Genomic DNA, 11,961 nt, shown 5'->3' with positions numbered 1-11,961 from the left:
AATCTATGTTCTTCTTACATTTTACAGATTAAACCAAAAATTTGTAGAAATAACTTATGAACAATGAAGAAATGTAATTCCCCTGTTTTCTGGCATATATTTCTGGAAAACTAGGATTCAAGAGCAAAGGGTGTGCGTAAGAGATCATAAGGAGCCCAAAGAACATCAAGTGGACAAGGCCGGTTCGAATCGAGACGAACCCATGGTTTCCCTTTTCCACTCCAATGCAAGAGACTCACCGGACCAGGGTGCAGATTCCTGCAGAGTCCTCGGAAATTGTCGCCGCCGAGGCCATGTTGGTTCCATCGGTGGTCGACTGGGGCAATGAAGCCGGCAAAAACGAGGAGGAACGGTGGGAGAGAGCCGAGTTCGTAGATCCGAATTCGTTTCTGGAGCTCCATCCATTCAATGATCTTGGCGGTGTAATCGCCGTCGCGCCAGCGTTGGAGATCAATGACCATAACCCCAGTGTTGATGTAACAGGCGTTTCTTCCGGCGAAGGTGAGGGACAGAGAGGGGTTGGACCAGAAAGTGGGGGTGAAATAGGAGGTGAAATTGGCGTTGCAATACTCCGGCGCGGCGAGGACGGTGGTTTCCCCAAGTGGGGTAGCGGCGAGTTTGGCAATATCATCGACGAGGATCAAATCGGAGTCCAAATAAACGACGCGTTGGACACAGTGGGGAATCAGCAAAGCCAAGTAATTGCGAGCGTAATTGAGTGGAGAATCGAGGGCGGAGCGGATTGAAGTGGATATTAATCCGGCGACGGCGGCGACATCAAATGGGTAGACATGGAATTTGAGGTAAGGGAAAGAAGTAGCGATAGTCAATCGGAGAGCGGCGGTGTCGGTGGAAGCAGAGGAGACGAAATGGAAGAAGATGTTCTGTGGGCAAGAGGAATGTTGAAGAACAGAGAGAATCGCCGCCATTGAGCCCCGGAGATAGGCGGCGTCGAGGGTCATCGCCACATGGACGGCCTGATCGGAGCAGAGGTCGTCATCAGAGTGAGGATCAATGGAGGTGCAAGTGGGGGAGTTGTAGAATTCAGGCGCTTCTTTGAACTTCAAGGCGGCGGCGGCGGCGGCGGAAGAGAGAGCAAAGAGGAGGAGGAGGTAGGTACACCGGTGATATGTAGACGGCGGTGGAGGGCGAGGCATGTCGCCGGAGGAGAACAGAGAAAAAATGGAGATTTATTTTCTATAAAATTATGATTAAGAAAGCGAAGAGGGAAAAAGAGACATAAATGAATGCTAAAGAGAGGACAGAGCCATGTTCCTCCTTTTCATTAAATTAATTATACATTTTCATTTCCTTTAATTATACAATAAAATCATCAAAATAACCCCATAAAAATTATAATAATTCTCGTTCATCGTACACAACTTTGAACCGTGTTTACCACAATGACTTGAATATCTTTCTTATAGGTTAGGCCGACTAGTATAGCTCAATTCAATCACGTGACTTGCTACTTCAATTTCAATAGGTTAGCTCAATCAGGTGACCCGTGTCACCTTTGTTAAACAGGTCAATTTGATCATGTTACTACTTCACTTCAGTTTAAACGTGTCAACTTGGTCATATAATTCACCACCTCTATACATAGCTAAAAGAATATTTGTTATAAATGGGTTGATGTCGTATAAGTGAAATCAACTCGAGTTTAAGTTACAAATATCGAGTCTTATTTCATAAAAATGTCAATATTTAATATTTTAAAAAATATGTTAAATAATTAATTTAATAAATAAACATTTTACGGTTTGGGGAATTTTGAATTGAGGGTAGCGGAAAGATGGGTAATTTCGAATGGTCTTTTCATTTGTGTTTGACAAAAAAAAAAAAACGGCCACGTCATATTTTGTGGGGCCCATCTTCTCTGTTTCACTACTAATAACTCTTTACCGCTGTTTGACACGTGGATTTCTCGTGGGTCCCACCTTCATTTTAATTATTGTTGATATGTTATTTTAGCCATTTTCTTAGCCAGATTTTCGTTTTAATTAAATTGTTTGGATAATTAAGTTTTGAAATAAAGAGGTAATAGGTTGCGTATAAAATAATTATAATAATAAATGGAAAGTGATTTTTTATTTTTAAAAAATAAAATGACAAAAAGGGTAGGGTTCACTAGGCATTACTTGGTTCAATAATTTCAATTTATTACCAACAAACATCACTTTAGGAGGCTATTTTTGGTAATGTATTATTATCGAATGTGTGCATTTTTCAACTCAAACCATCTGGATTCTTCAATCATTCTTTACCAATTTCAAGTTCTTTTAAATTACTTTAATATATTTTAATTCCTAATAATTTATTTGTTTTACTTATTAATTACTCGATGTTGAAAGCTAGGTGTCAATAATTATACATAAGAAAAGATTAAAAAAAAAACAAATAAAAGTTTTTTATTCCGGTCCTAACTATGACCACCAAAATCATGTCTACATATGTCGAAGCTAAAATGCCCCAAAATGAACTAAGGGAATGTGACTAATTGTCAAATCTTACTACTCGAGTTATATGCTAACAAAACTGTCGTCATTATTTATTTGCGCTCACGTTTTCTAAATTATTTCTCTCAAACATAACCCGAGGCTCAAGCATATGCTAACATTGTCCGCAAAGTCCAAATTTCACACACCTGACTTGTTCGCCAAGTTAGAACAAGTGTCGTACAATCTTATCCCGCTACAAGAATGCAATTGTCACATAATCAAACTTTTAACCTCTCGATCAAATAACATTTAAAGTAAAGAAAATGCTTTTTTTTTTTTTTTTTTGTATAATTTTCTTAACACGTCGCAAGCGGAGAGGACTGCAAGAACGAGTAACTTCTCAACTCCACCCTAATACTCAAAAGCACTTCTCCATCAAAATCATTATGCCTAAGAGTAACATAGAAGTGTTTTGTGAAAGAACACATACTAGTGGAGTACTTTTAGTCCAAGTGCTTCAAAAGAGTATAAAACAAAGTCCAGCGCCCAGTGAACAGTTTCTCAGTCGAATATGTGAGCAGAGCCCAGAAGAAACTATGTTCTATGATGGGCTGAACGAACACCGGAAGTAACTATGTTCTATGAGTTCATTCATTTCCAATTCTGATTTGGAACTATAACTCAAGTTTCAAATGGGTAAATTCTAGACACAATAGCCAAGTTTTAGCTCAAATCTAACAACAAAAAAATGATTAAACGAACCCTAATGAAAGAGAGATCATTTGAGAGATCCCACGTTGGTTGATAATGAAAGAGAGACAATTTGTGAGATCCTACGTCGGATAAGAAAGGGAACAAAGCATTCCTTCCTTACAAGGGTGGGAAACTTCTCCCTAATACACACATTTTAAAATTTCGAGGGAAAGCCCAGAAGGAAAAGTCCAAAGAGGACAATATTTGTTAGTGGTAGGCTTCGACTGTTACACGAACGGGGCAACAAACCATCAATAAGCACATCCTTCCAACCAGAATCCAGTTAAAGGAACGGCCATGCATATTAATGTTACCAGGTAGCCAAAAGAACTTGGAAGTAAAGAAGTTTCAATAGTTTTTGTGAGCAAAATTTCCCAAACCCAAAAAAAAAAAGAAAAAAAGAAAAAAAGAAGTAACTTTGATGTTGAGATGCATTACACAATCATATGAAGATAGAAAATTTGACTGAGAAGATCAGTAATCACTGGATCAAAAAAATTACAGCTGAACTTTATTACTGTTGAGGTAAGGAAATTTCCTGTGGCAAGGGATGAATATGGGCTGGTTCGTGGGAAAGGAAGAAACATCCAGAAGTCATTTGGGATATCAATAACAAGAACAAACGGGAACCTCACAGAAAGTAAGATCAAGCATGCACATATGTATATTAGCAAATCTACTTCATAAGCACTAAATGAAATCTCTACACTTGTGCTATTTCAACCAAAATGAAAGATCATTCTACCACCAAAGCAAGGCAAGAATCACAAAGACACCAACGAGTAAAAGGAGGTTTTTCAGTACATTATCAGCATGCTGACCTTGACTCGTCGGTTGCTGAAAATGGTGGCCATGACCCCCATGGAATGTGTTGAATGCATAGGGGGGGTAACCAGAAGTAGTCCCATAAACTGTAGCATCAGGAAATCCATGAAACTGGATATTGAATAAAGATGGGATCAGACCACCAAAAGCAGTCGCCAAGGTGAAGTTGCCAATCCTTGCTGTTGACATTGGCATAAAGCCACCAGTGAATCCAAACCCATAGTTTGCAAAGTCATTAGCAACAGGGGGAGGTGCTGTTTGAGGCCTTTGACCAGCAGGGCGACTCGGAACATCCATACCAGAATATCTCTTCAATCTCGGGTCAGATGGTACCTTTCCCCTACCATAAAGAGGAATCAACTTCTCCTGCTCAATAAGAGCCTTACAAACAGGACATTCTTGACATTGTGAGTGATAATGCAACCATCTATACAGACAAGGCCAGCAAAAGAGATGGCCACAGAGAGTGATAATTGGATCTTGAGCTAACTCGAAACAAATATTGCATTCGAAATCGCCAATATCATTGTTACTGGACGAAGAGGGGTTTTGATTTGGCACGCTTGTTGATTCTCCAAATTCGCTCGCCATTCTAATTTACCGCCCTAAATATCAGCAGCTATAACCACCATTGATTCCAAACGAAACAAAATCAGAATCAGATTCAACAACTCCATACCGTAGCATCAAGATCAAAATCATCAAAACCAACAAACAAATCAGGTGAAGATGATCCAAACCACGCAAAGAATAGACGAAAAGAAACCCTCAATTCTCAAATCCCAACCCAACACGGATGCTAAAGGGAAAAAAAAAAAACAAGAAACACAGAGATTGAACAAGAAAAACAGCTAAAATTCAACGCAAATAGATGAAAACGAAGAGAAAAAGAGTGTCCGATCGACCTTGAGAGAATCGAACTCAGAAATTGTGGAAAGAAGAAGCGTAGCAGAGCAACGTGGAAGAAGAAGAAAATCGATATTGGTGTTGCCGATCGACAGAATCTTCTGAAATCGGAGCTCTACCGACTTAAACATTAAAGAAAGGTGTAGAAGAGCCTTATTTTTGTGGGTTTTTTTTAATTATTATTTAATTCATTAATTCATTACGACGAAACGCTGCGTTTGGGATCCCCCAATCCGACGGCTCCTATTTATTTCATCTTTTACTATCCCTAAAGAAAATAAATTTAATTTTAAAACACAAATTTCAAGGCTTTTATTATTAATTTAAAATAACACAATTTTCAAAGGCATTAAAGAAAGGATGGTGGACATTAAAATGGTGGCAAGCCTATATGAACATAGGAAATATAAAAATAGGATGAAAGACAGCTTAGGAACATTGAATTTAACATTATTGGACACGTTTCAACCAATCTTAATTGCATTTAAATGATTGGATGGATAAACATGCAAAAATACTCCTAATCTTTTTTATTCTTTTTTAAACATTCAAATATTTTATGTTTTTTTCTTACATTATAATTGGATTCTAATGGTTCGAGTTTTAATATTAATTTATTTGCCATCTCAAAATAAATCGATACTTCATTCGAATGAGAGTTATCATGAAAATATGATCGATTAAAATATTTTAAAAGAAGCAAAGGTTATTTCTTATATCAATAGTAGTAAGCACGTCTCTTTTCAGTCACTCAACCAAATAACTAATTATAAGTTGATGTTTTGTTTGGAATAATCTTGTTAGTGACTTTCTGTTTTCTACCAAAAATGAAAGTGAAATTTTTTTTTTACGGGCGTGGTTAGATTGGTAACCCAACCCAACCCGAAATTTTTTCACAACTCAATCCAACCCAACCCAACCCAACATGGGTTGAGTTCAGGTTAAAAAAAATATATTTATCAATAATTTATAATTAGATAAAAGATAATTAAAAAGTTCACAAACAAACACAAATCAATATATAATTATTCCAAAAAATAAAAATAAACAAACAAATTGAATCAATAACAAATAGATAATAAATACATTTAGAATTTAGAATTAAATATCTCAAATTTATAAAACAAAAATAAATTGAAACTAATTTTTTTTATTAAAGGTATAGTGTTTTAAGTTAAGACAAAGTAACTCGCAAACACATCGTTAATATAAACTTCTTAGTATATTTTATAGATTTTTATTTGGCTCCAGTCAAGTTTTGTCCTATGAACCCGAAACCGAACCGAATCAGTTCGGGTTTTAAAAAATGAATCCAAACAAACTCGAAAAACTAATCCAACCCAACCCCACCCTTACAGTTCGGGTTGGGTTGATCCGGGTTGAATGTACACCCTAGTAGCAAGAAAATGCCAGAATTATTAGGTGTCAATTTTGGATTGTAATTCTTAAATAATGTAGTCAATAATAAATTCGTCTTATTAATTAATTGTCCGTTCATTCCATTGAAATAATTAAAAGTCAGTTTGCTACATTGCTAATTAATAAATTTACCAATAACCATATACCAGAAATAAAATGAGAAATTAAATCATCTATTAAAAATTAAAAAGTATGAAGTAGGGAAGGTTAGAGATGAATTAATTTTGTTTAAAATTATAAAAAAATAAAAATGAACAAACTCATAAGAGTGAGATGGCTGAACCTATAATTAATGAATAATTCCTTTAATTAATTATGTTTCAATGCTTTGAAATATTTTAATTTAATACTTAAGTTTATTCATGCCTTAGATTATTAATTTTGTTATTTAATACACATAGTTTAGTCATACCTAAAAAATTGTTCTCTGTCATTTTTATTGTGTTAAATTGGTTAAATGCGCGACCTAATTTATATATAATTTGAGAATCAAATATTATTTTTTATCGTTTTAAACACATTATTTAAAAGAATAAAACCAAATTATTGCATAATTCTTATGATAAAAGTCAGAAGAATATTTAAAATATGGTCTATTTGATTAAAATATTTACGTAAAAGCATAACAAAAAGTGTAATTAGTCAAATAAAAATTGATTTTTTTTCCTCTAAAAATAAAAATTATAAATTCTCACGAGATTCACGTGCGAAATTCTCCGTTCTAAAATTCCACGTCCACGTGGTGTCTAATTTGGTAATATCATAATTAAATCTATGGGAGTAAGGTGAATAAAAGGGGAGATAAGGAAGCACGTGTGAGAGAGGTTTACACGTGTGGAAGGTTAAAAGGAAAAATAAAAAAAAGGGGAAATAAAAAAAGGTATTTCCATTTAGACCCACACGTTTCCGCTAAAAAATGGCCCAAAATTTCTACATCTCACGAACAGACTCCCTTTCCCCTTTTTCCCCTCAAAGTTCTCTCCGATTTCGCCATTTCCATGGCTTCCCCATGATTTTCACGTAAATCCCACGCTCCGCCGTCTGATCGTTCTCTCTCAACGTCGACGGCGATGAAGGCCGGAATCATGCCGATCACCGATTTAACCTACTGGCTCTCCGAGCACCCCTCGATCGTCGGATTCCGGTGGAGCCATACCCATTCATGGGGTTCCACTTGGTCCTTCCTCTTTTCCTCTATCGTCTTTTACCTCGCCTTCTCCATCGCCATCCATCTCTTCCTCAGCCTCCTCCTCCGTCCCGGCCGCCCCGTACCTCTCGGCCCCATTCCGGCCATTCATTGTCTCTCCATGGCCCTCATCTCCACTCTAATCTCCGCAGGTATCCTCCTCTCCTCCGCTGCTGAGATCCGCGACACACGGTGGTTCTGGCGGCGCTCCAAAACTCCCCTCCAATGGCTCCTCTGTTTCCCTCTAGGCACTCGCCCTTCCGGCCGCGTTTTCTTCTGGTCCTACATCTACTATTTGTCTCGATTCTTCCATATGTTCCGTACCATTTTCACCATTCTTCGCCGCCGCGAGCTCTCCTTCTTCCAGCTCTTCAACCACTCGATTTCAACGTTTATGTCGTTCCTCTGGCTTGAATTTTCACAGTCTTTTCAGGTTCTGGCGATTCTCTCGACATCGCTCCTATACGCAGTGGTTTACGGGTACAGATTTTGGACGGCGATCGGATTGCGAAGGGCGTGTTTCCCTTTTGTTATGAACTGTCAAATTGCGTTGTTGGGTTGCAATCTGGCGTGCCATGTGGGTGTGTTGATGCTGCATTTTATGAAAGGGGGGTGCAATGGAATCGGAGCTTGGGGTTTCAATTCGGTGTTGAATGGAGCCATTTTGCTGCTGTTCTTGAATTTCTATCTCAAAATTCATGTGGGGAAGACGAAGAGTTGTGTGAAGATCATGAAACAGCAGCCCTGTTCTGGGAATTTGGAGGCTGAGAATTTGAAAGAGAAGAATCAATGAAGGAATTTTGGGAAGAAAATCATGAATTTGGTTTTGGTTTTGGTTTTGGTTTTGTAAAGAGGTAAATATATGAATGTATATTAAATACAAATTCACATATATTGTGTAACGGTAGAAATTTATGGCTGGGGAAAAATGTGTAATGTTTAGGAGACACCTCAGTAGTAGGCATTCAAATTTTAATGATCATCAATAAATTTATTCCAATTTTCTCCTATCTCGGATTCCACCATCTTGACATGCTTGTGAACCCGATATGGGATCTCACAACTCACCACTCTACTCGCTATCAAGGTCAATGTCCTTGCTCGCTCGCTATCAGGGTCAATGTCCTTCCTGGTACCTTTCAGGGTCAATGTCCTTGCTAGCATTCTTGTTGGCACCTTTTAAGGTCAGGGTCAATGTCTTTTGCTGGCACCCTTGTTGGCACCTTTTAAGTTCTGGGTCAATGTCCTTGCTAGCACCCTTACTTACACCTTTCAGGGTCAGAGTCAATGTCCTTGCTGGCACAAGCTTCATTTCAACCGGTGGGGATCTCATAACTCACTCCTTGGAGATCTCATAACTCACTCCTTGGAGTCAAGGTTTTCATTGGCACCGTCAGGTGTCTAGCTATGATACCATTTGTAACTCATTACTACTTATAGATATTATTCGTTTGGACCAATTACATATATTATTGTCAGCTTCACAATTTTAAAACACATTCTAAGAATGTTTCAATCCTTCTCCTCTCCTATGAGCGAGGGATCTTTTATGTGGTTAAAAGTACTAAAATTAGATTTAAATCAAATTAATGAATATTAATTATATTTTAATATGTTTATTTAATTTATCGGTCACATTTTGTCCATATTTGAGAGGTATTTTAAAATTAATTGTATTTTTTTTAATTATTAAACATCATAGTCAAATATTGTCATGTTTTTCAACTTTAATTTGTAGCTTTCCTAATATTAAATTCCACACTACCATTAATTATTCATTAATATCATTGTTGTTTTATTCATGATTTTATATTGATACATATTATCAGTATATATATTTTTTTTATCAAACATCACTCTCCCACCCAAATACAGATTTCCTTTAAATTTAAAATATTTTTAAAAATAGTAATTATTATTACCTACATGGAAGAAATTTATACATAACTTGCACGAAAAAAAAAAAAAAAAGCTTAGCCCTTAAGTTATCAACTCAAATCAAACCTAATAACCTAATTTAATTGCGTACATCCATCATAAAACTTGGCTTTTTTAAAAATTATTAAAAATACGTAATATTATTTATTACATAATTAAAATATTGTCTACTCTCCGCTGGCTTTAAATTTTTGTCACGAGAATCAACATTTCATTAGTGATAGAATTTTTCGACACCCGTATGAAGCTTGGCCTGCTTTAACAGCCACGTGATGATTCAATGTTTGTAGTAGGTGAAGGAGTTGGGAGAAGCAGAAAGGAACGAACACCCATGAGTTAAAAATCGAGTCGTCACTCTTGTGCTGCATTTATCATACCATAACTATATAGAATGAAACAATTCAATTGACTTGTAACGAGATAAATTATCATGTAAAAAGGTAATGTTTTGTTTTAAATTTTACTGCAGTAATTCCCTTTTTTCGGGAAGAACTCAGCAGAGTAATTGTTGTCTTCATTTTTGTTTGCTTTACATGTGATATTATGCAAGAGGGCTTAATAGTAATTACATCCTAATTATTGTGTGAAAAATAAATGGAAAATAAATTATTTTACATTTTTTTCGATTTGTGGGTCATGTTTCTTTTAAAGCCCAAACTTGTCTTGGCCCATCAGACTACAAAATGTTATATTATCTTTCATTTTTAGAAAAAAAAAAAAAAAAAAAAAAAGACTATTTGATTTTTTATATTAATTTTTAAAAATAAAATCAAAATTTTTAAAACTTATCTATTAGTTTCAAAATATTTTTTTGAATTTTAAAAATAATAATAATAAAAAAAATACATTTAAAAGTAGTTCAAGTGTACACACATGTAGGACTTGAAAGCTGCAAAAACCACGAGGAATTAAGCGTGATAAATGTCTATCATAAATGTGTATCATAAATGTGTGTCATGAGGCATTTGAAAGCGTAACTACTAACAAACTTTGGACATTGATATCAACATTGATATTCATTTAGTCAAACGCATATCAGCCATGATTGAATTTTGTTTTCCATGCTTTTCTTCTCATTTTCATTCCTACTTATGTTTCTACACCATTATAATATGGATATAGATAAGATCGAAACAAAATTTAGAAAATGCATTCTCGAGTTTATATCGACTCGTTTAAAATTCAGGTTACGTGTAAGCTCCTACAATTGCATGACCCACTTCTTTCTTAAAGATTCCATCGATTTTATCGTTGCAATGCTATTGCCATTACCATTCACGTACCCATCGTAAATGAGGTTCGAGAGAGAGTGAGAAGAGATTTCTCCCCATTAGCTACGTTGATTATGGATGAAAATTATATTCCTCTGACCAAATTCCAAATGTTTAATTAAAATAAGGAAAATTGGTATGGCTATTAATTGTCTGACCAAAAAGGGACATATTGAAGTTATTTACAAAAATGAGTTATTTCTTTTATTTGTAATTATTTTGTATTTATTGATTAAAAGAAAAAAAAAAAAGAAAAAGGGAGGAAAATTGGCTAAGAAGGCAATGGGGGGTATTTTGGGGTTAATGAAAAATGGCAGATGGAGCCATCTCCAAAAGGTTCCAAAATGAGATGGCAGATGGCAGTTTTGGTAATTAGTTTATAAAATCCAAAATCTTACGTTTTGGCATCTCTTTCATGGGCACCCTAAACGATGCTCTTCTTCATTTTAATTCTTTTTTCCTTTTTTATCCTTTTCTTAATTTATAATTACGTCTCTTTTTTTCTTTATTTATTTTTTAATATCTTGCTATCATTTATAATTAATATCAATTCCCTGGGAACAAAATATATAATTAAATAATTTTGTTTTTAATCTTCTAAAAAAAAAAACTTTAGAATAAAAGAATACTTATAAATTATTGCCAATATATAGGATTTAATCTAATTTATTTTATTATTTTTTAATTTTAAATAATTTTATCATTCCATTTTTTTATTTTATATCTAATAAATTTATTATATTGTATAATAATATGGTTGGTTTTTCTTTTTGGAAGATTGTACTTTTTTATTCCTATTTATTTACTATTGTTTTTATTTTTATCAAGAAAAATATATGAATTATTAACCAATTTTTAAAATAAAAATAAAATTTTAAGAATTTTTTTATTCAAAAGATTTTGAGAACATGGTAAAAGTAAATAATATTAATAAAAATAACGTTTAGAAGGTAATTTTCAAAAGTCAAATCATTATCAAATGAAACATAAATTTTTATTTTTATCTTATATATATATATATATATTCTTTCACCTAACAATTTTAATCAACAATTTAAGCCATAAACTTTAATCTAATAAAATTTATAATAATTTAATTTTACCATTAAAAAATAATACTTTTTTTTTTTTTTTAATATTTAACCTTTAAAACTTGCAATTTATAAAGATGTCGTTTATAATAAGTTCATTCATTGAATTTAAATAATCAATTTCATTACCA

The 11,961-nt window shown here is 34.4% G+C and overlaps 3 protein-coding genes across 3 annotated transcripts; 1 reads left to right on the top strand and 2 right to left on the bottom strand.

Moving 5' to 3' along the window:
* Window positions 1–68: 68 nt before the first annotated feature.
* LOC111781114 (putative galacturonosyltransferase-like 1) lies at window positions 69–1,277 on the bottom strand. The gene has a single exon (XM_023661554.2). The coding sequence runs from the start codon at window positions 1,155–1,157 to the stop codon at window positions 111–113; it is 1,047 nt and encodes a 348-aa protein (XP_023517322.2). The 5' UTR covers window positions 1,158–1,277; the 3' UTR covers window positions 69–110.
* A 2,527-nt stretch (window positions 1,278–3,804) lies between these two features.
* On the bottom strand, window positions 3,805–5,085 carry LOC111781112 (RING/U-box superfamily protein). The gene is made up of 2 exons (XM_023661551.2): window positions 4,925–5,085; window positions 3,805–4,638 (listed from the first exon to the last, which is right to left on the bottom strand). Exon 2 carries the CDS (start codon window positions 4,608–4,610, stop codon window positions 3,936–3,938), a length of 675 nt encoding a protein of 224 aa, XP_023517319.1. The 5' UTR covers window positions 4,611–4,638; window positions 4,925–5,085; the 3' UTR covers window positions 3,805–3,935.
* A 2,213-nt stretch (window positions 5,086–7,298) lies between these two features.
* On the top strand, window positions 7,299–8,538 carry LOC111781787 (fatty acid elongase 3-like). Its single transcript, XM_023662484.2, has one exon. The coding sequence runs from the start codon at window positions 7,415–7,417 to the stop codon at window positions 8,321–8,323; it is 909 nt and encodes a 302-aa protein (XP_023518252.2). The 5' UTR covers window positions 7,299–7,414; the 3' UTR covers window positions 8,324–8,538.
* Window positions 8,539–11,961: the final 3,423 nt, after the last annotated feature.

Source organism: Cucurbita pepo, chromosome 19 (assembly GCF_057944985.1).
Source record: "Cucurbita pepo subsp. pepo isolate OVF chromosome 19, ASM5794498v1, whole genome shotgun sequence".
Lineage (NCBI taxonomy): Eukaryota > Viridiplantae > Streptophyta > Magnoliopsida > Cucurbitales > Cucurbitaceae > Cucurbita > Cucurbita pepo.
This window is presented reverse-complemented; position numbering and strand designations above follow the sequence as displayed.